This window comes from Rhincodon typus, chromosome 22, assembly GCF_021869965.1.
Source record: "Rhincodon typus isolate 14 chromosome 22, sRhiTyp1.1, whole genome shotgun sequence".
NCBI classification, from domain to species: Eukaryota; Metazoa; Chordata; class Chondrichthyes; order Orectolobiformes; family Rhincodontidae; genus Rhincodon; species Rhincodon typus.
Window position 1 is genome coordinate 46458739 of NC_063353.1, and position 19257 is coordinate 46477995.

The window sequence follows — 19257 nt, forward strand, 5'->3', positions numbered from 1 at the left end:
TCATATTTGGTCTATTCTTTCTTGGACAACAACTAATTGTTACCTTTTGAGCTGTACAAAAATGGTAAAGTATGTTTGTTTTCTGAATAAGCTCATGGGAGATAATGCTGTATACATTCACTTATCACTGCAATTCTTTTTGCTATTGCTGTAACTTAAAACAAGTATCACAAAATTGGTCAAGTACAGCATTTTGAAATTCTTCGTAATGAGCCCTGCTTTTCACACTTTAAGAACTTCAGAATCATCTATTTTCAATGCTGTCTCTGCTCTTCTGCATTCAGACTCTTCCTTGGCCAATGCACAAGGCTGAGTATAGTAGCATTTGCAGAAGCTCCTTTGGTGTAATTTCCATTAATTCCCTTGGGTGACGTAACAGCCACTAGAAAACAACCTATGCAGCCTGAAAGCCACTTCTAACCTTGATCACTCCAGTCTAATATATTGGAGAAAGCCCATTTCACTTTAGGAACAATACATAAAGCAAACCACAATCTGAACAGCCACAACAAATATTTATTTCAATTCTTGAAACAGACTTTGACATTCAGTTATTTTGCAGATTAAAACTGCTTGCATTTATCTGACGTTAATATAGTAAATAAAGTGCCTAATTATCATTGTATTTTGTAGACAAACGACTTAATCTTAGCATGAATCCAGCTTAATACAATTGAATTAGCCAAAAGATTAGCTTTACTAAAATAATCTCTGCAAATAAAAAAAATCCTGACATGACATTAATTACAATCTTTAAAAAAAGCATTGACTCAATACAATTGCCAAATGTAACATTCAGAAACTTATTTTGTGGTTTTTTTCCCCCCATTCAATATACTACCTCAGCTACTTCGCTTTTGTTTTAACCTCCCACCTAATATCTCTGAAAATTATTTTTGACTAATGCTCCTAAACTCTGAAAATAGGAAAAAAAACTCTGAAGCCCAGGATTAGTCACAAAATGATTTCTGCTCCTGCGTTAAATTCCTCTTCCTCTGGACCTTCCTGTAGCTCTACTCAGTGAGGTGGTCAAAAAAGAGAGCTGGATAACAAGTGCCTAAATTAATTTTCTCTTGGGATAAGTCAGCAGGTATCCCGGAGAGGAATTTTTTTTTCTTCATAAGACCTATGCCCAGAAATACTGATCAATTGTAAGCAGTACAATTGTTTTATTCTTGATAAATAAATTCTTCAAGTGGAGCTTAACTAGAATATTTAGCCTTTATCTTTGGCAAAGAAATTAACCTATTAAATCAGTCAGGAAACTGCATCTCCTCAATTTTACCCACTGCCTAATTATGACTGCAATTATATTGAAAGATTTAGAGACTTGGAATGGTACAATTTCCTTTAGCACAAATCTGAAACTCTCCTCTGTGAAGTCTAGATTAGGTCTGCCCTATTTTACCAAACTGTTTTTACTTATAACCCAAAGTACTTGTGGAAAAACACAATGTCCAGTGACTCATCAACAAATGTGTAGGGAATAAATAGCTCTGTAATATGCAATCTCTGAAGCTATTGTTGACAATGTTAAATACTTTGGTGCATTTTCTTTAGAATTAAGTTCCTAAAGATAAATGAACACTATGTTCACATAAGCAAATAAAGGCAGTATAAGATCAGGGCTTGCCAAAATAGGGGTCAGAACCCAAGTGGGTCACAAGCTCTGAAGCACTAATGGCCACCAACTTATAACAGGTGTACTCCCCCACCCCCTCTTAGCTCCCATAAAGGTCACAACAATTTTCAAACATTGAAATGGGGTCATAGCGAAAAAAAGTTTGAGAAGCATTGTACCAAACAACTTAGTGCTAATTTCACAATTATAAGTTTGAGAAGAAATTAGATAAAAGTAGTTACAATCAGCATCCAATCTCCTCCATCCTCCAATAAGGCAAAGAAAATCCAACATGTTTGCATAGCTATAAGAACCACATCAGTGGTTAGTTAGATCTTCTTCTTATATGATACAATCCATGACATGTATTTGTAGGGTATCTATGTCAGGCAAGATGGTACCACACTTTGGACAAGCATGTTCTGGCAGAACCCCCTGCAGCTCCCAAGCAAGATTGTCAGGTCCTGATGAGCAGAATCAAAACAACAGTTAGGGTATTGTGGAATGTTTTACACATATGTGACAACACAACATCTCATACACTTGCAAATTATCAGGCTGTGCATGTTTAACAAACCGATATCCATTTGTTGAATTCTGCAGCAAAAAAGATTTACATAGTTCTGTTAGAAAAATCATCAGTTTCCATCTTTCCCTTTGGAATGCATTCCCTTTCCAGAAGCCAACTGGGGAACAGCCTAGGTCTTTTCCTTTTGAAAAACCCACCACCAACTCACCCAAATAATCAACTAAACAAACAAATTACAATCAAAATGGCGAGAAAAACAAGGGAGGGAGTTAAATCAAATGATGTCAGAGGGGGAGATAATACACTGTAGCTCGTGCAGTACCTATCTCTCTCTAAAATCTTTGAGGGCAAGAACTTTTTTTTATGATCAACCGGTTCAGGGATATTGTGACATATATCTGAAGCAGGTAGGATTTGAACCTAGAGGGAGGGGTTCTACCACAGTGCCACAACAGCCCTGAATGATACCCTTAAAAAAGAAAATTCAACCTGTTCAAGACATGTTACAACACACAGGGCAGATGGGACTTGAACCTGGCTCAAAAGGTAGAAGTAGTGCCACAGACACCCAAGAACCCAGCTCTTCATACTTTCAATCAACCTGTTCAGAAATGTTATGACACAAATGCAAACCCAAGCCTTCTAGTCCAGACATTATCACTGTACCACAAGAGCCTCTTAAAAACACACCCTTCTTTGTGCACAGAGATCAGCCAAAGAATTCAGTTTCTTCTTTTTTTTTTAAAATCAACCTGTTCAGATATGTTGTTACATATCTCTGGAGCAGATGGGACTTGAACCCTGGCCTCCTGTCTCTAATTAAGGACACAACCACTGCATCACAACAGTACACCCAGAACCCAGCTCTTTTGATGGAAAACCCATCACAAAACCACCTAGAACTCGGGTTTCTTTTTTGTATTCACCACCAACCCATTTGACCAGAAATCGGAGATAGTAAGAACTGCCAATGTTGGAGTCAGAGATAACAGAGTGTGGAGCTGGAGGAACACAGCAGGCCAGGCCAGGAGCCGGAAAGTTGATGTTTCGGGTCAGGATCCTTCTTCAGAAATCAATTTTTTTTTGAATACCCACGGCCTAAATAGCTAATAAAACAATTAAACAGTAACAATCAACAAGCATTGCCAACTAGGGGCTGTACAACAACCCATCTGGTTCACTAATGTCCTTTTGGAAGGCAATCTACAGTTGTTGCCTAGTGTGGCCTACAAGTGATTCCAGATTTACATCAATATAGCTGAATCTGAAATGACCAAGCATCTCACTCCTTTCAAAGACAACTATGGATGCGAAATGCTGGCGTTGCCAATGATGCCCATGTCCCATGAAAGAAATCTTAAAAAACCTCCATTCTAACATTCTAAATTGATAATCGTCTTGTTGTCTGATTTACCATATCAAACACAATAAGATTGTGACAAGCACTTACTTCCTTGGTAATATACAGGATCACAGCTTATTTCAATTTAAAACAAAGCTTTTACCTCGTTGAACCTGTTGCTGCAATGCTACATTGTCCTCAGCCCCTAGATTGCTATGACGGCGCTGCAGTTCCATCAAAGATTGTCTGTAAATTCAAACAAACACTTGTGAAGTCAACCTTTCAGGTGTAAGTGAAACAAAGATTATGAGATAGTCTTTAAAGGTCACAACTAACATAGTAAGATCATTTAAACAGCATAGTATATGTGATTTCGAATCACAGTTTAATGTATTACAAATGTTGAACATAAAATGGTATTGGTCAATATTTCAAACCCACGTTGATTGAACAAAATTTATAGAACTTTAGTTAGGCCACAATTGGAATATTACGTACAGTTCTGGTCACCACACTACTAGAAGAACGTGGATGCTTTGGTGAGGGTGCAGAAAAGGTTTACCAGGATGTTACCTGATAATGGGGGAGAAAGATTGGATAGACTGGGTTTGTTTTCACAGGAACGCAGGAGGTTGAGGGGCAACCTAATAGAAGTTTAAAAGATTGTGAATGGGATAGATAGAGTGGAAAAATGAGGCTTTCACAAGGTGGAGGGGTCAATTACTGGGGGACACAGGTTCAAGGTATGAGGGATGAAGTTTAAAAGAGATGTGCAAGGCATGTTTTTCACACAAAGGGTGGCGAGTGCCTGGAATGCGCTGCCAGAGGTGGTGGTGGAAGCAGACAACAGCAGCATTCAACAAACACCTGGACGAATACATGAATAGGAAGGGAATAGAAGGTTACGGATCCTCTAAGTGAAGACAGTTTTAGTACAGAAGGGCTAAATGTGGCAGTGCAGACTTGGAGGGCCGATTGGCCTGTTCCTGTGCTGTACTGTTATTTGTTCTTTTACAGGTGGAAATTATACAGTGAATGGCAAAACCTTTAGGAGTAATGATATGCAAAAGGATCTGGGTGTGCCAGTCCACAGATCACTGAAAATGGCAGTGCAGGTAGATTAGGTAGTAAAAAAGAATAATGGTATGCTTGCCTTCATTGGAAAGGGTATTGAGTATAAAGATAAACAAGAATTTAATAGAACTTTAATAGGCTTGAGTGGCTGACTAAATTTGTAGTTTACACCTTAAATAATTTCTTTTACCCAAGAGATCTTACTGAATGATGTAAGACTATAAGAAATCAAAGCAGGAGTAAACCATTCATCCCTTAAGCCTGCCTTGCCATTCAACAAGATCACAGCAGATCTGCCACAGTTCTCAACTCCTCTTTTGCACCAGCTCAGCATGGTTGTTAACTCCTCGATATTTCAAAATTCTATCTACCTCTTTATATATTTCAGTGACCCAGCTCCACACACTGTGCTTTCCATACATTCACTATACATCTTAGATAGTGAGATATGGACACAATGAAGCAAGTGTAAATTAGAGGAACTGCTGTAAAATGTTATGTTCCCGGTTTGTTCTTGATTTCTGCAGCATAAGACAACTTCTTGGTTTGTTCTGCAAAATCTGTTTTCATTAAGAGCTACAATTATGGGCAAACAAATCTAATAGGTTAGCATTTACAATTAATTATGTAGAACAATGCAATTTGATACAGATCAGTGATTCTCAAACCATTTCATCCCCACTTAGGCAGGCCAAGAGAGCCCATGGACCATCTCCCATTTTCATTTGCCACTGTTAAAAAAAACTCATTAGAAATAAAGGAGCTTATGGAAACTACTTATATTTTGCTGCTTCTCTCTCACTAAGTGTGATAAATGTATATGCATTTTAAAAAATATTATATTAACACATGCCAGAAACAAGCATAGATGTTTTCATGTGATGAACATTAATGCAAGAAACAGGTTTCTCTGACATATTCTAATTGGCGTTACAAAATTAACACAGTAATTGTCTTCTGAGATACCAATGCTTACCTTACATTTGTTAATCAAGCCACGTCAAGTCTAATGTAAGTCTTGGTTATAATCTTACACTGAAACAGCTTGTTCTCCACGTGGCTGCTGGCTGGTTTGTGTGACATCATGTGAATGATGGAGACAAATCTTTTGGCCTAATCTATTGTGTTGGCCTCAGACATGGTGCTGTGCATTTTTCAGTGATATCCACAGTGCTATGAAGGAGAGAGTTCCATGATTCTGACACACTGACAGTGATGGAACAGCGATATATTTCCAAATCAGGATGGTGAATGGCTTGGAGGGGAAATTGCAGGTGGCGGTGTTTTCATATATCAGCTGCCTTTGACTTTCTTAGTGGTAGAGTTGGGCTCAAAACTTGCTGTCTCAGGATCTTTGTCAAATTCGTGCAGTGGATCTTGTAGACAGTATAGATCACTGATGAAGGAAATCAATATTGACCATGATACTTGCTTTGTCCTAGATAGATAGTGTTGAGCTTGAGTGTTGTTGTTCTGCCTCCATCCTAGTACGCAGAGCAAACTCCATCACACTCTTGACTTTTGCCTTTTAGATAGTGGTCAAACATTGGAGAGCCAGGACGCGAGTTGCTCAGTGCAGAATTCCTAGCTTCTGACCTGCTGTTGTAGTCATAGTATTTATATGGTTAGTTCAGTTCAATTGATTGATTGATTGATTTATTTATTTATTGTCACGTGTACCAAAATACAGTGAAAAGCTTTGTTTACGTGTGCTACAGGCAGATCGTAGTAAGCAAAGGATGTATAGATCAAAAAGGCTTAGGCAGAGGCATACAGATTACATTGCACAGCATGTGAGCTAGGCAAGATCAGTGTTATTTTGAGGCTACAGAATCCATTCATCAGTCTGATAAATGCCAGGAAGAAGCTATTCCTCAAATGTCCTTGTGCATGTATTCAGGTTTCTGTATCTTCTTCCTCATGGAAGAGGTTGCAGATGATCATTACTGGGGTGCGATTGGTTTTTGATGATTTTGGCAGCCTTTCCACAGCAGCGAGCCATGTAAATAGGGTCCGTGGATGAAAGGTTGGCTTCTGATACGGTCTGGGCTGTGCACACCACCTTCTGCAGTTTCTTATGGTCCTGGGCAGAACAGTTGCCATACATAGCTGTTATGCACCCAGACAGCATGCCCAACTGTGCACCTGTAAAAGTTGGTGAGGGACCTTATGGACACACCAAATTTCCTAAGCTACCTGAAGAGGCATTGTTGTGCCTTGTTGACCGTCGCATCTATGTGGGAAGTCCAGGACAGGTTGTCAGTTATCATCACTCCGAGGAACTTGATGCTCTTCACCCTCTCAACCACAATTCCATTGATGTAGATGGGGGAGTGTTCTCCTCCTTTCTTTCTGAAGAGAATGATCAGTTCTTTAGTACTGCCAATGTTGAGTGACAAATTATTTTCATTGCATCACGTCACCAAGCCCCCTTTCTCTCTTCTGCAGTTTGACTCATCATTGTTAGATATCCGTCCCACTACAGTGGTCTCGTCAGTGAACTTGTAGATGGCGCTCATTCGGAATTTGACAACACAATTGTAGGTGTAAAGGGAGTACAGTAGGGGGCTAAGGACTCATCCTTGGGGGCAGGGGAGGCTCCAGCGTTCAGTGTTATTGTGGAGGAGGTGCAGTTACCAATCTTCACTGATTGTGGCCTGAGGATCCAGCTGCAGAGGACAGAGCTGAGACTAAGGTTACAGAGTTTTGAGATCAGTCTGGAGGGGATAACGGTGTTGAAAGCAGAGCTGTAGTCAATGAGCAAGAGTCTGATGTAGGTGTCTTTGATGTCCAGATGTTTTAGGGATGACTGCAGGGGTAGGAATATGGCATTCTTTGTGGACCTGTTACATCGGTAGGCAAATTTTAAGGGATCAAGGTGGGCTGAGAGACCGGAGTTGATGTGGGCCATGACCAGCCTCTCGAAGTACTTCATGATTATTGAGGTCAGAGCCACTGGATGGTCGTCATTAAGGCACGTTGCTTGTGCTTTCTTAGGTATAGGGGTGATGGTGGTCTTTAAGCAGGTGGAGACTTTTGCTTGTAGGAGGGAAGAGGTTGAAGATGGTGGTGAATACTTCCGACAGTTGGTCCACAGAGGATCCAAGTGCTTGGCCAAGGACACCATCCAGGCCATCGTTTTCCTTGGTTTGCCTCCCAGGAAGACTGATCTGACGTCTGAAGCGGTGACAGAGGGAACAGGTGTATCTGGAGCTGTCGGGTCAGGCCTGGCCGAGCCGCTGGCATTCTGCTCAAATGGAGCACAGAAAGCATTAAGCACGTCAGTGAGGGATATGTCTTTGACCGCTATCTCGCACTGCTTCATTTTGTATCCCGTAATGTTGTTTAGGTCTTGCCATAGGCGGCGGGTGCCTGTTTGGTAGGTTTGGGGCTCTTGGCCTCCCTGATGGCTTTGCGGAGGTCATATCTGGATTTTCTGTATTGGTTCAGGTCACCCGACTTGAATGCTGCACGTTTGGTCTTCAGGAGAGAGTGGATTTCCTGGTTCATCCAAGGTTTATGTTTGAGGAACACTTGGATTGACTTCTTTGGTTTGCAGTCCTCCACGCATTTGCTAATGAAGTCCACGACCGTGGCGGCATACTCGTCCCGGTTTTCCGCTGAACACTCGAACATGGTCCAGTCCACTGATTTGAAGCAGTCCCGGAGACTGTCTTCCGCTGCCTCAGACCAGCACTGAGCTTCTTCTCGTGAAGGATTCTCCTGTTTCAGCTTGTAAGCTGGGAGGAGGAGCACAGCGGTGTGATCTGATTTCCTGAAGTGTGGGCAGGGGATGGAACAGTAGGCATCTCTGATGGTTGTGTAGCAGTGGTCCAGGATGTTCGGTCTCCTGGTGGGGCAGGAGATGTGGTGGTGGTATTTTGGCACCACTCACTTGAGGTTGGTTTGGTTGAAATCACTGGCCACAACGAATAGGGCCTCAGGGAATTTTGACTCCAGAGTGTTGGTGGCGGTGTAGATCACGTCTAGGGCATTCTTCACATCCATGTGGGGTGGTATGTAGACTGCTGTCAAGATGGCAGAAGTGAACTCGCGTGGTCAGTAGTAAGGATGGCATTTTACTGTAACATATTCTAGATCCAGGGAGCAATGGCTTGCCAGCGTCGGTACATCTGAGTATCAGGAAGTGTTGATCAGGAAGCATACCCCACCGCCCTTCGCCTTACCTGAGGACGTCATGTGGTCCATGTTGTGTGAAGAACCCGTCAACTTGTGGGGACAGTTGGGAATGGCTGGGGTGAGCCAGCTCTCCTTGAAGCAGAGCACACAACAGTCTCTCAGTTCCCTCTGGTAGGCAAGTCTAGATCTGAGTTCATCCATTTTGTTTTCGAAAGTTTCTGGTCTATAGTAACACTCAGGATATTGATAGCTGGAATACAGCAATGCTAATATGAGTGAATGTTAAGGGGCAGTGGTTAGATTCTCTCTTGTTGGAGATGGTCATTGTCTGGCACTTGTGCAGTTACTGCCAGTTATGAGTCTAAGCTGGATGATGTCCAGGTCTTGCTCCATATGGGCATGGGCTGCTTCAGTATCCAAGGAGTTGTGAATTCTGCTGAACATTATTCAATCAATCAGTTTCCAAACTTACAATGGAAGAAAGGTTATGGATGTAGCAGCTGAAAATTGCTGAGCCTGGGACTCCGAGGAGTCAACCTAATGCTTCAAAATTACACTCTTACTTTCTCAATTATTCTCACTTGTGGATATGCTACAGTGGTCACACAACATTTGTTAGAATTTTTGACAAGGTTTGGAATGATGGTTTCATTACAATATTGAGATTGCTTGTCACTTAAAATACAATTGCAAAGGGTGCTTCAATATTGAAGCAGTTCACAATAGTAGCTCACCATGACCCCGAGGGCAATTAGGCATAGAGGACAAATGCTGATCTTGTATCTTGTAAAATTAAGGCTTCAAGATCTTGTAATATATTTTTGACCAAAGTTTTTCTTCAGGACATCATTAAATACCTGCTAAATGCATCCAGTTCCTCCTTCATCTTTGTGTTTTCTTTCATTAGCAAGTTCACCCTTTCAGCCAGTGACTCCTTTTCTGCATGAATTGCTTCTCGAGCTGCTCTTTCAGCATGGAAATCTGCACTATAAACATCAGCCTACCAGGAAACAGAAATGACAACAGCAATAACGCTTACTGTAAACACTCATTCAATATTATCAACCAGCACACTAGCCAACTAGTACCTAATTTAAATTTGCATTACCTAGATTTAGAAAATATAATTTGCACACAATTTCTCATGATCCTAAGTTATCAAATTCCAGTCTTGTAGGATTTTGACTGCTTGAATTTCTGGCCACTGTAATGGAGGTATTTCATAATTAATGCTTGAAAGTGCTCACCTTGAATAATAATAATCCTGTCAGTTTTGCTTCTGTCAGTTTTAAGACTGGCTTATTGACCTTACTAAAATTAGCAAAATGAATAAGTAATACTTATACACTTTTGTAACTCTTCTAAAGACTCCAGCAATCTTCACATGCAGCATAAATACTTGATGAATTGAGCTGCTAATTTGGTATGCACTGCTGGCATTTAATCGCAAAATTGACATGAAACATAGAATTGTATTTAGCTACTGTGCGACAATATGATTTTGGTCTAGCTCTGAACAGTTAATTAAACAGTACCTTCCTTGCTTCCAAACATTTTGACTATTCTCATCATAATATGTCAGAGCTATTACAACAGCACAAGTTTTCCTATTTTATAAACAGCACCTATATTTTTTCTAACCAAAGTACATGGAGAGCAGCAGTTCAAGAAGGCAGCTTACTCTTTCAAAAATAAACTCATGATGGGCAATAAATGCTGGCCCAGCCAGTGATGCCCACAACCTAAGATGAAATTTTTTTAAAAATTCAAATAGCCATAACTGGCTACTTCGTCAATAATTTCACTTCATTTGGGTGTGCAACTGATATTTAATGAGCATTAACAGTACTTAACTTTTATTTGATATTCAACAGAATACTCCTCAACATGCATTGAAAACAGGTACACTCTGTTGACATTCCAAGTTAAGAGGAAATTGAAGAATAAAACCCAAACAACAAGCAGGCAGGAACCCCGTCACGTGGATATTAAGTAGACATTCTACTAACCGATAGGTTTGCAGTGTTGTACTCATGGCAAAGAGCATTTTTGGAAAGCCACAATTGTCATTACAACACACAATCTTGTATCATTTCCAATAAGAACATTACAGGAGCAGTTTAATCTTGGAATAATGATACATTGCCAGATGTTTTCCACCCAAGGTCACATTTTGTTCATTGGGAGGGAGTGCTCAATTGGAGGGTAGGGATGGCTTTTGGCATCAAGTACAAGATAAGTATCTATTTTCATTCATTCTTGGAACATGGTGTTCGTAGGGAATGCAAATATTTATTGCCATTCCTAATTTCACTCAAGCATAGTGACCTTTCTGAATCACTCCAGTTCATGTAATGTAGAAACACCCACAGTGCTGGCAAAAAGAGAATTTCAGAATTTTGACCCAGTGCCATTAAAGTAATGGAAATTTAATTGCAATAGAATATTGTGCACCTTGGAAGAGAATTTTCAGGTGGTGCTTCTCCTGAGAGTCTGCTCCCCCTTCTCCTTTTAGGTTGTACAGCTCGCAGCTTTGGAAGACGTTGTTGAAGAAACCTGGTGGGTTGCTGCAGTGCAGCTTGTGCCTGGATGCACCAGTGCCACAGTCTGTCAGTAGTGAAAGGAGTGAATGTTAAGGTGGTGAACAACTTGCCATTCAAGCGGGCGTGCTTTGTTCTGGATGATGGTGAACTTCTTGAGGCAAGTGGACAGTATTCTGTCACAATTCTAGCTTGGGCCTTGTAAATGTTGGGCAGCCACTGGGGAGTCAAAATGTGAGCTACTTGTTACAGAATTCCAGCATCTCACCTTGTAGTCAGAGTATTGATACATTTGGCTGTGTTATGTTTCGGGTTATTGGTAATGTCTGGGATATCAATGGAAGGAGATTCAACAACAGTAGTACTGCTCAAACATTAAAAAGTGAAACTCAATACAATTTTAAATGTTTCTAAGCAAGCAGAATGCCACTTCACCTGTGCTCGGAACACAGCCACAGTTTCTATTTCCTCTTCCTGTTTTATAATCGTCTGCTTCATGTCATCAATCTTTTGCTGCTTTTCCGCCAGGGCTTTCTCAGCCATGTCTAACTGACTTGAGATATCAGCTAAACCAGCAGTGTTTGCATTCTGAATAAAGACAGCAAGACAAAAGACATGCATACATAACATAGAAGTAGATTTCTGGTAATAACCAATTTAAACTTTCAAAACAATCCAACCAATCAACAATGGCAAATAAAATTGGGAGTAAAAACTGAAATTGCCTTCCCCTTCTCCTTTTATAAATAGACCTAAGTGCTACAAAAGTACATAATTTTTAATCAGCTTTATTATACTAAATTATTCCACTCTGTTTCTTTAGCTTTGCCTTTTACCAATCCTTTGTTCAGCTGGTGAACAACTGAGCTCCTCTTGTGCTGCAAGCAATACTAACAGATGGAAATTTTAAGGTGCAAGTTGCATTTTAGTGAACAAGATCAGAAACAGACATGGAGTGGCTAACAAAACATTCCTCAAAGGCAAAACTAATCATTAGTACATCTTAACTGCGGATTTCTTCCAAAAAAAGGGAACTTCAAAACCTAACCTGTGCTTTCAGGTCGTATGCTTGCTGTTCAACAGTCCTCGTCAGTTCAGCAATGGCTTGCTGATTTGCTTTCATTGTTTTTTTAGCTACATCCAGGTCAACAGTTAGTTCATTGATTTTCTCCATGTTTTTACTCTGTGAATATTAACACATGACAGTGGGATTCAAATACAACATATTTGATGCTACAAAATGATGACAACTGCTTCCAGGCAGATATTTTCAGGTGATACCACCACATATACCACAGAGTTAAAGAATTTCAAGTAATATTTCAATATAAAGATTCAATTACAATATTTGATCAGATATTGTTTTCCCAGAACAATTGTTATTGCACATCATGTACTGATGGACGTGCAGAGGGAGTTCAGGATCAAAGGGAAAGTATAACGGAAACGGCCAAGGTGTCAATCAAGGTACAGTACAGCACAGCAACAGGCCCTTCGGCTCACCAAGACATAATGCCTTTCTAAACTAAAAACCTTCTGCCTCTATGCTATCTGTATCCCTGTATAATATATCTGCCAAAATGCCTCTTAAATGTTCCCAATGTATCTGCCTCCACCACCTCCTGTAGCAGCACATCCAGGCACTTAACACCCTGTGTAAAAAACCTGGCTCTCAAATTGCCTTTAAACATACCTCCTTTTACCTTAAACCTGTGTCCCCTAGTAATTGACATTTCTACTCTGGGAAAAAGACTCCGAATATCTATGCCTATCAGGCTGCTCCTCATCCTTTGACGTTCAAGTGAAAGTAAGCCCGGTTTGTCCAATCTCTCCTCATAGCTAATGCCCTCCAAACAAGGCAACATCCTGGTAAACTGTTCCTGTACCCTCTCCAAAGCCTCCACATCCTTCTGGCAGTGTGGTGATCAGAACTGCACACAACATTCCAAATGTGGCCTAAAGTTCTATACGGCTGCAACATGACTTGCCAATTTTCATACTTTACGTCCCAACCAAAGAAGGCAAACATGCTACTTGCCTTCTTAACCACCTCAGCCCCTTGTGTTGCCACTTTTAGGGAACTATGGACACGTCCGGCTGGATCTCTTTCTATTCTGATGCTACTAAGGGTTCTGCCATTTACTGTATACTTCCCTCCCAAAATGCATCACCTTGCATCTGTCTGGATTAAACTCCATCCGCCATTTCTTCGCCCAAGTCTCAAGCCTACATCATGATGCATCCTCTGGCAATTTTCCTCACTATCTGCAGCTCCCCGAAACTTCGAGTCGTCTGCGAACATATCAGGCCACCAACATTCTCCTTCAAATTATTTACATGTATTACAAACAACAGGGATCCCAGTAATGATTTCTGTGGAACACCACTGGTCACAGATCTCCAACCTGAAAAACATCCTTCCACTGTTATTCTCTGTCTTCTATGACTAGCAGCCCAATACAGATCCCATGTGACTTCACAAAGCCATGCTGCTTATTGCTAATTAGTCCATATTTTTCCAAATGAGTAAATCCTATCCTTAATCTTCTTCAACAATTTTTGTACCGTGACGTAAGGGTCACCAGCTATAATTTCCTGGACTATCTGGGATACAAAGATTTTGGACAAGGCCCCGCCAATTACCTCACCTGTCTCGCTCAGCATTCTGGAATAGATGCCATCAGGTCCTGGGGACTTGTCTACCTTAATGCTTTTCAAAACACCCAAAACTTCCTTCTTTTATGTTGACATGTGCTAGAATATTTACATTCTCCTCCCAAGACTCACCATCCACTACGTCCTTCCCCTTTGTGAATATGGGTACACAGATTTGTTAATAACCTTGTCCACTTCCCCTAGCTCCATGCATAAATTCCATCCTTTGTCCTTGAACAGACCTTTCCTTTCCCCTGCTACCCTCTTGATCTTATAAAATAGTTGGGATTTTCCCTAATCTTGTTTGCCAAAGATATTTCTTGGCCCCTTTTAGCTCTCCTAATTCCTTGTTTGAGTTCTTTTCTGCTTTCTTTGTATTCTTCGAGAGATCTGTTTGTCTTCAGTTTCCTAAACCTTACGTAGGGCTCCTTTTCCTTTCTGATTAAGCTCTCAATTTTTCTTGTCGTCCAAGGTTCCTGAATCTTGCCATCCTTTCCTTTATTTTCACAGGAACATGCTGGTAAAATTCTGCTTAATGGTGTTCTTCACATGGGGACAACTCAAAATTTCCTTTCAACCTTTTGGAAAGTTGCATAGCTTTTACTTAGCAGTTCCCCATAAATATGGATGCAATTCGATACTTGGCCAACTGTCTGTGAATAGGATACTGGCAGAAGGGAGAAAGCCAATGAGTCCTGTGTGCTATAGTACTGTGTTGGTATTCAATATTCTGCAGTCAATTAAAACAATGAAGAAACATTTTGCTTCTTATTAAACAAATTTAATCAAAGTAGATGATTAGTTTGAGTTTAAAAAAAGACCAACTTTGAAATAAATGCCTAAAGAATTCTGCATCACTAATACTCTAAAATAGAAAACATGGACAGTTCAACAAATACTGCTTCCAGTGCTTATTTCTTCAGCACCAAAAGTTTTACGGCCTGAAGTTGCACTTCTATTGCAAAAAAAAAGACACCCACTAAAGATTAAAGCCTCAATTTGACTTCAACTAAGTTGAACGAGAGTGGGTCTTTTAAGTGGATATGAGTTGTGAAGTGCATAGGTCAAATATCGTCGCCACCAACTGCAGTCGAAGGATCCCACAAGGCAGGTAATGTCAGGCCTCTTTCTGCAAAATGGAGCATTTCATTAAAATAATCTACCAAACAGTTCACCAAAAACAGGCAAAGCAAATTCTATTTGTATGTGGATTTCAAATGACAAGCAACAGGAGCTAGTGGATCAACACAGAATGGACAGCAGGCAAGTTTCAGCCGTGGCTTAGCTGGTACAATTCATGACCAAGCCAGACCTTGAGCACAAAAATCTACACTGCACAGTGCTGAAAATCTGCTGTGGACCAAGAATTATATGCAAGCCAGACAGGTAAAGAGAACAGATACCTGCCCTGCAGGACATTTATGAACCAGATGGGTTTTTACAACAATCGACAGTAGATACATGGTCATCATTAAGCTAGATTTCTATTTCAGTGTTTTATTTTGAATTTAAATTTCACTATCGCCCATGATGAAATTCGAACCTACGTCCTCAGAACATTTACCTAGGCTTCTGGATTACCACTTCAGGTACACTGCCACGACGCTATCCCCTTCTCTTAAGTGGACTTAAAAGATATTATACTATTCTGAAGGTGACCAAGGGAATGAGCACCATTCAATATTTATCGTTTAATCAAATCACACTAACTGTAGTTAGTTCATTGATGTATGTGGGAGTTTGCTGTGTACAAATTGGCTTTCACATTTTGAAATGCCTGTAAGTTGTGAAAGAGGCTGCAGAAATGCAAGTTTTTCTTTGCTCTACGCAGATTGCAAAACACAATCCCAAAAGTAGCTCTGCTCCTGAATACAAAAGGCAATTCTGAAAGAGAGATGGAAAGATCTGAAGATCGCTTTTATGGAAATGTTAACAGAAAAGATACTTTTTAAAATGTACAATACCACCCACAAACTGTTTCCTTCTGGTTAATTGTTGGAAGTGCAATTTTACAGCTGATGATGATAAATGGCCTTTTGATATCAACAACATTCAGCTAAAAAGATTATTTAGATCTTGTGAGAACAGTGCTCCTCAAGGAGTCCACATCATGAGACACCCTGTCTCTATATTGTTATTTCACTTTTGTGAGAAGGTGAAATTGGAAGAATCACCACGTTTGTAGCCTCTGGAACACGTCGGAGACTTCAGACAGCCTCCGGCATAACACCTATCAATTGACATACAGGCCTGTAGGTGACCAAAGTCTTGCAAGAGTTGATGATACAGACAAACTAACACTAGGATGGTATATATTCTTGGAACAAAGGTCAACTGCTCAAGTAGCAGATTGGTCATTTAAATCTGATCACCACCAAACCACATCAGAATTAGGTTGCATCAAAATATCTTGCTTTAGAATGTTTGCAATGGCACAATTACACAAACTTCTATTTCTTGCAGTGCCATATAATAAAGCTTTTATATTTTGGAAGAAAATGATCTTTCAGCCTCTTTGTTTAGGAGACTGCACAGCAAACAATTGCTTGCAATGGCCATTACAGAAGGGAGAAAATAAGCATTAAAGATGGGAGAGCAAGCTCAAAAACAACGATTGCTGAACTTTAATATTAAACACTGGGGTTCAATTGAAACCAGTCTACACCAGCAATGTGACCAGACTTATGATAAATTGTCAGGTGACTTCTGTTTTGTCCCCAAAATTTACAGAGCTCACTGAAGACTTTCATTTGGTTTGAAACTGCTGAGTTGAAAATTGTTTGCTAATTTGCAATGAGGGCACCTCACTCCATCGACACAGACCAATTTTGCCTCTAGCTCTCCCACAGTTATTTTACACAAAAGTTTTGATAGTTGTGAGAAAAACAATATAAAAATCAGCACGATTAATTCTGAAGTTCTGTGAGTGCATCATCCAGAGTTTCTTGTCTCTGTTTTGAAACTCATATTCAGGCTATGCGATTGCTATGATCCCAGCTGACTGTAATACTGGACACGTCAGATCCCAGAATAAAGCCTAGATTGACACATTAAATATTTAACTTTTGTAACTGGTTACAGTGACGGCTAGTCACAAACATTTTCATGTGGTTGCAGACTTTTTTTTTTAAAACAACAGAACGTAATTTTATTACACAACAGAAATCAGAGCTCTATTATAGTTGTAAGATCTTAATGCAAATATCAAAATAACATTTCAACCTGTTTGCCAACATCATCCAATTCAGAGACTCAATCCCAGAGAAATCTCACTCCTATCTCAGCTTTTAAATCTTTACTTGACTGAGACTTTCCAGTTGGATTTTCATGAACGTTTGAGACAATTCACCCCACATTCTGTTGCTATGAACCTTTCACAATTCTGATGGTCAAACCTGTCTCAGTTCTAACAACCTGAGGATTTCTATACAAACTGTCCCGGCTTGGGAGCCAGACAAACTAGAAGACACTTCTGAAGGTTCCCCTGAACTGAACTGAAAAAACTTCTGCCAAGAGAAACTTTCCATTTTGAACTAAATTCATGTTTTCTTCTGAACCTAAGTCAACACAAGACTAATGGTTTTGGTCTGTTTACTCTGTTTGTCATAACTCAAATGTATGAACGTCTTTTCCATTTATACTACAGGCAAGCCAAGTACCAACTGCAGTCAAGGCCTGGAACTGATGTATTTAGGTCACTGACCCATAATGACTTTCTGACATTTTAAAAGAGGTCAGACAACTAACTCACATTCATGTGCCTTTCCAAAATCCAAAACCAAAACTATTACATACATTTCATCACACTGACTTTCACTTTCCTGAATTTGTAGGTCATTAAACCTTTTCAAACTGAATTATAGTCCGGAAATGTTTCCAGAATATTACTATGCTCCTATGGTTCCCAAATTTTATGGCCAACACCCAAATCTACCTTCTTAATCCCATCTTAATCTTGCCTTCATTTTGAATGTTGTCAGATCAACATAATTGGCTTGTGGATTTGCTTGCACACTGAAGAACACATTTTTGTAGTGGTGAAAGATGTAAACAAATGTCTGTCTGCTCTGCGCTGAAGCGGTTAATATAAAGTGGAACTGCAAAAACTCTAGATTACAGTGTAACTGATACTGATGTAGTCCTGCTGCAAATACGAAACTGAACCTTTGGTAAAGGGCAATGCCTAGAATAATGAGCTGGATCTTTTTGGAGCGCAGCCAGCTGAATGTTGAGTATCTTGTCACATGAACAGTTTTTTTGTACCCTTCATCTTTAATATCTGCATCATAACATGCTGGAGGTGAGAGTTGACTAATGATACGGAAGGAAACAAAGCAACCACATGTTGTGAACTAATTAGTTAACTATATTCAAAAGGTACATTTCCCCCATCAATGACATTTTAATCTATTCTCCAGTTTTCTCTTTTGTTACAGTGCCCTAAGCAGGGTGGTGCAGTGGTAGTGTTTCTACTTTTGGCCAGGAAGGAATGAGTTGTTTTTACTTTAAATTTAGTTTGCTGATTTCAGCAAGATTATTCAAATGCATATAAAGGAGAATCTGCCAGGATATAGCTCAGTTTCATGGTATGTGGATGGTTGAAAGAAAACTCTAACTAGAAAATGTATGTCTAGAGTTTGTCTAAAAGTATTTAATTTCCAGTGAATTATCAATGAGGAAATGGGGTATTTTGGAACTCAGTAAAGAGTGAGGCCATCAGTCGGTTTCCTTCACCAATGAGATTTAAGGGGTGAGAATTACTGATAAGGATGGGGAATTTCAGAAAGTCAAATCCGGTATGAAACAGAAAGAGAGCGATATGAAAAAAATGTAACATTAACATTGTAGTAACAACCATCACGTCAATACCTTGGTCAATTATTGGGCAATAATGTGCAAAACCAGAAAGTTCTTAACAAGAAAATAAGAAATACTAATTGTGCAAATAATGTTGCAACATAAATTGACCAAAAACTTCTGGAGACCAGAAACTCTGTGTACCTTTCAATCCACTGAACCAGTTAGCTAATTTGCATTTTAAAAAAGCCAGATTTTACTGGATAAATGATTTGTCAAATCTTTTCAAAGACGCTATGCTTGAAAAGCTGAGTATTTTCAGCTTTTTCTGTTTTAGAATTTCTCATACATGTCAGCAGTTGAAGAGTTTACTCTGTTAACACAGATTGACATGTTATATATTTAATTGTTTCAGAGATAGTAGGAACTGCAGATGCTGGAGAATCTGAGATAACAAGGTGTAGAGCTGGATGAACACAGCAGGCCAAGCAGCATCAGAGGAGCAGGAAGGCTGATGTTTCGGGCCTAGACCCTTCTTCAGAAAAATTCATTTTCATCC

At 39.8% G+C, this 19257-nt stretch overlaps 2 protein-coding genes across 3 annotated transcripts in view; one reads left to right on the forward strand and one right to left on the reverse strand.

Annotated features, from left to right (window-relative positions):
• prpf18 (PRP18 pre-mRNA processing factor 18 homolog (yeast)) overlaps positions 1 to 19257 on the forward strand; it is a 289626-nt gene that overhangs the window by 168039 nt on the left and 102330 nt on the right. The window lies entirely within an intron of this gene.
• optn (optineurin) lies at positions 497 to 13258 on the reverse strand. Its single transcript, XM_020532033.2, has 5 exons — positions 12295 to 13258; positions 11682 to 11834; positions 9564 to 9706; positions 3656 to 3738; positions 497 to 2085 (listed from the first exon to the last, which is right to left on the reverse strand). Exons 1-5 carry the CDS (start codon positions 12418 to 12420, stop codon positions 1964 to 1966), a joined length of 627 nt encoding a protein of 208 aa, XP_020387622.1. The 5' UTR covers positions 12421 to 13258; the 3' UTR covers positions 497 to 1963.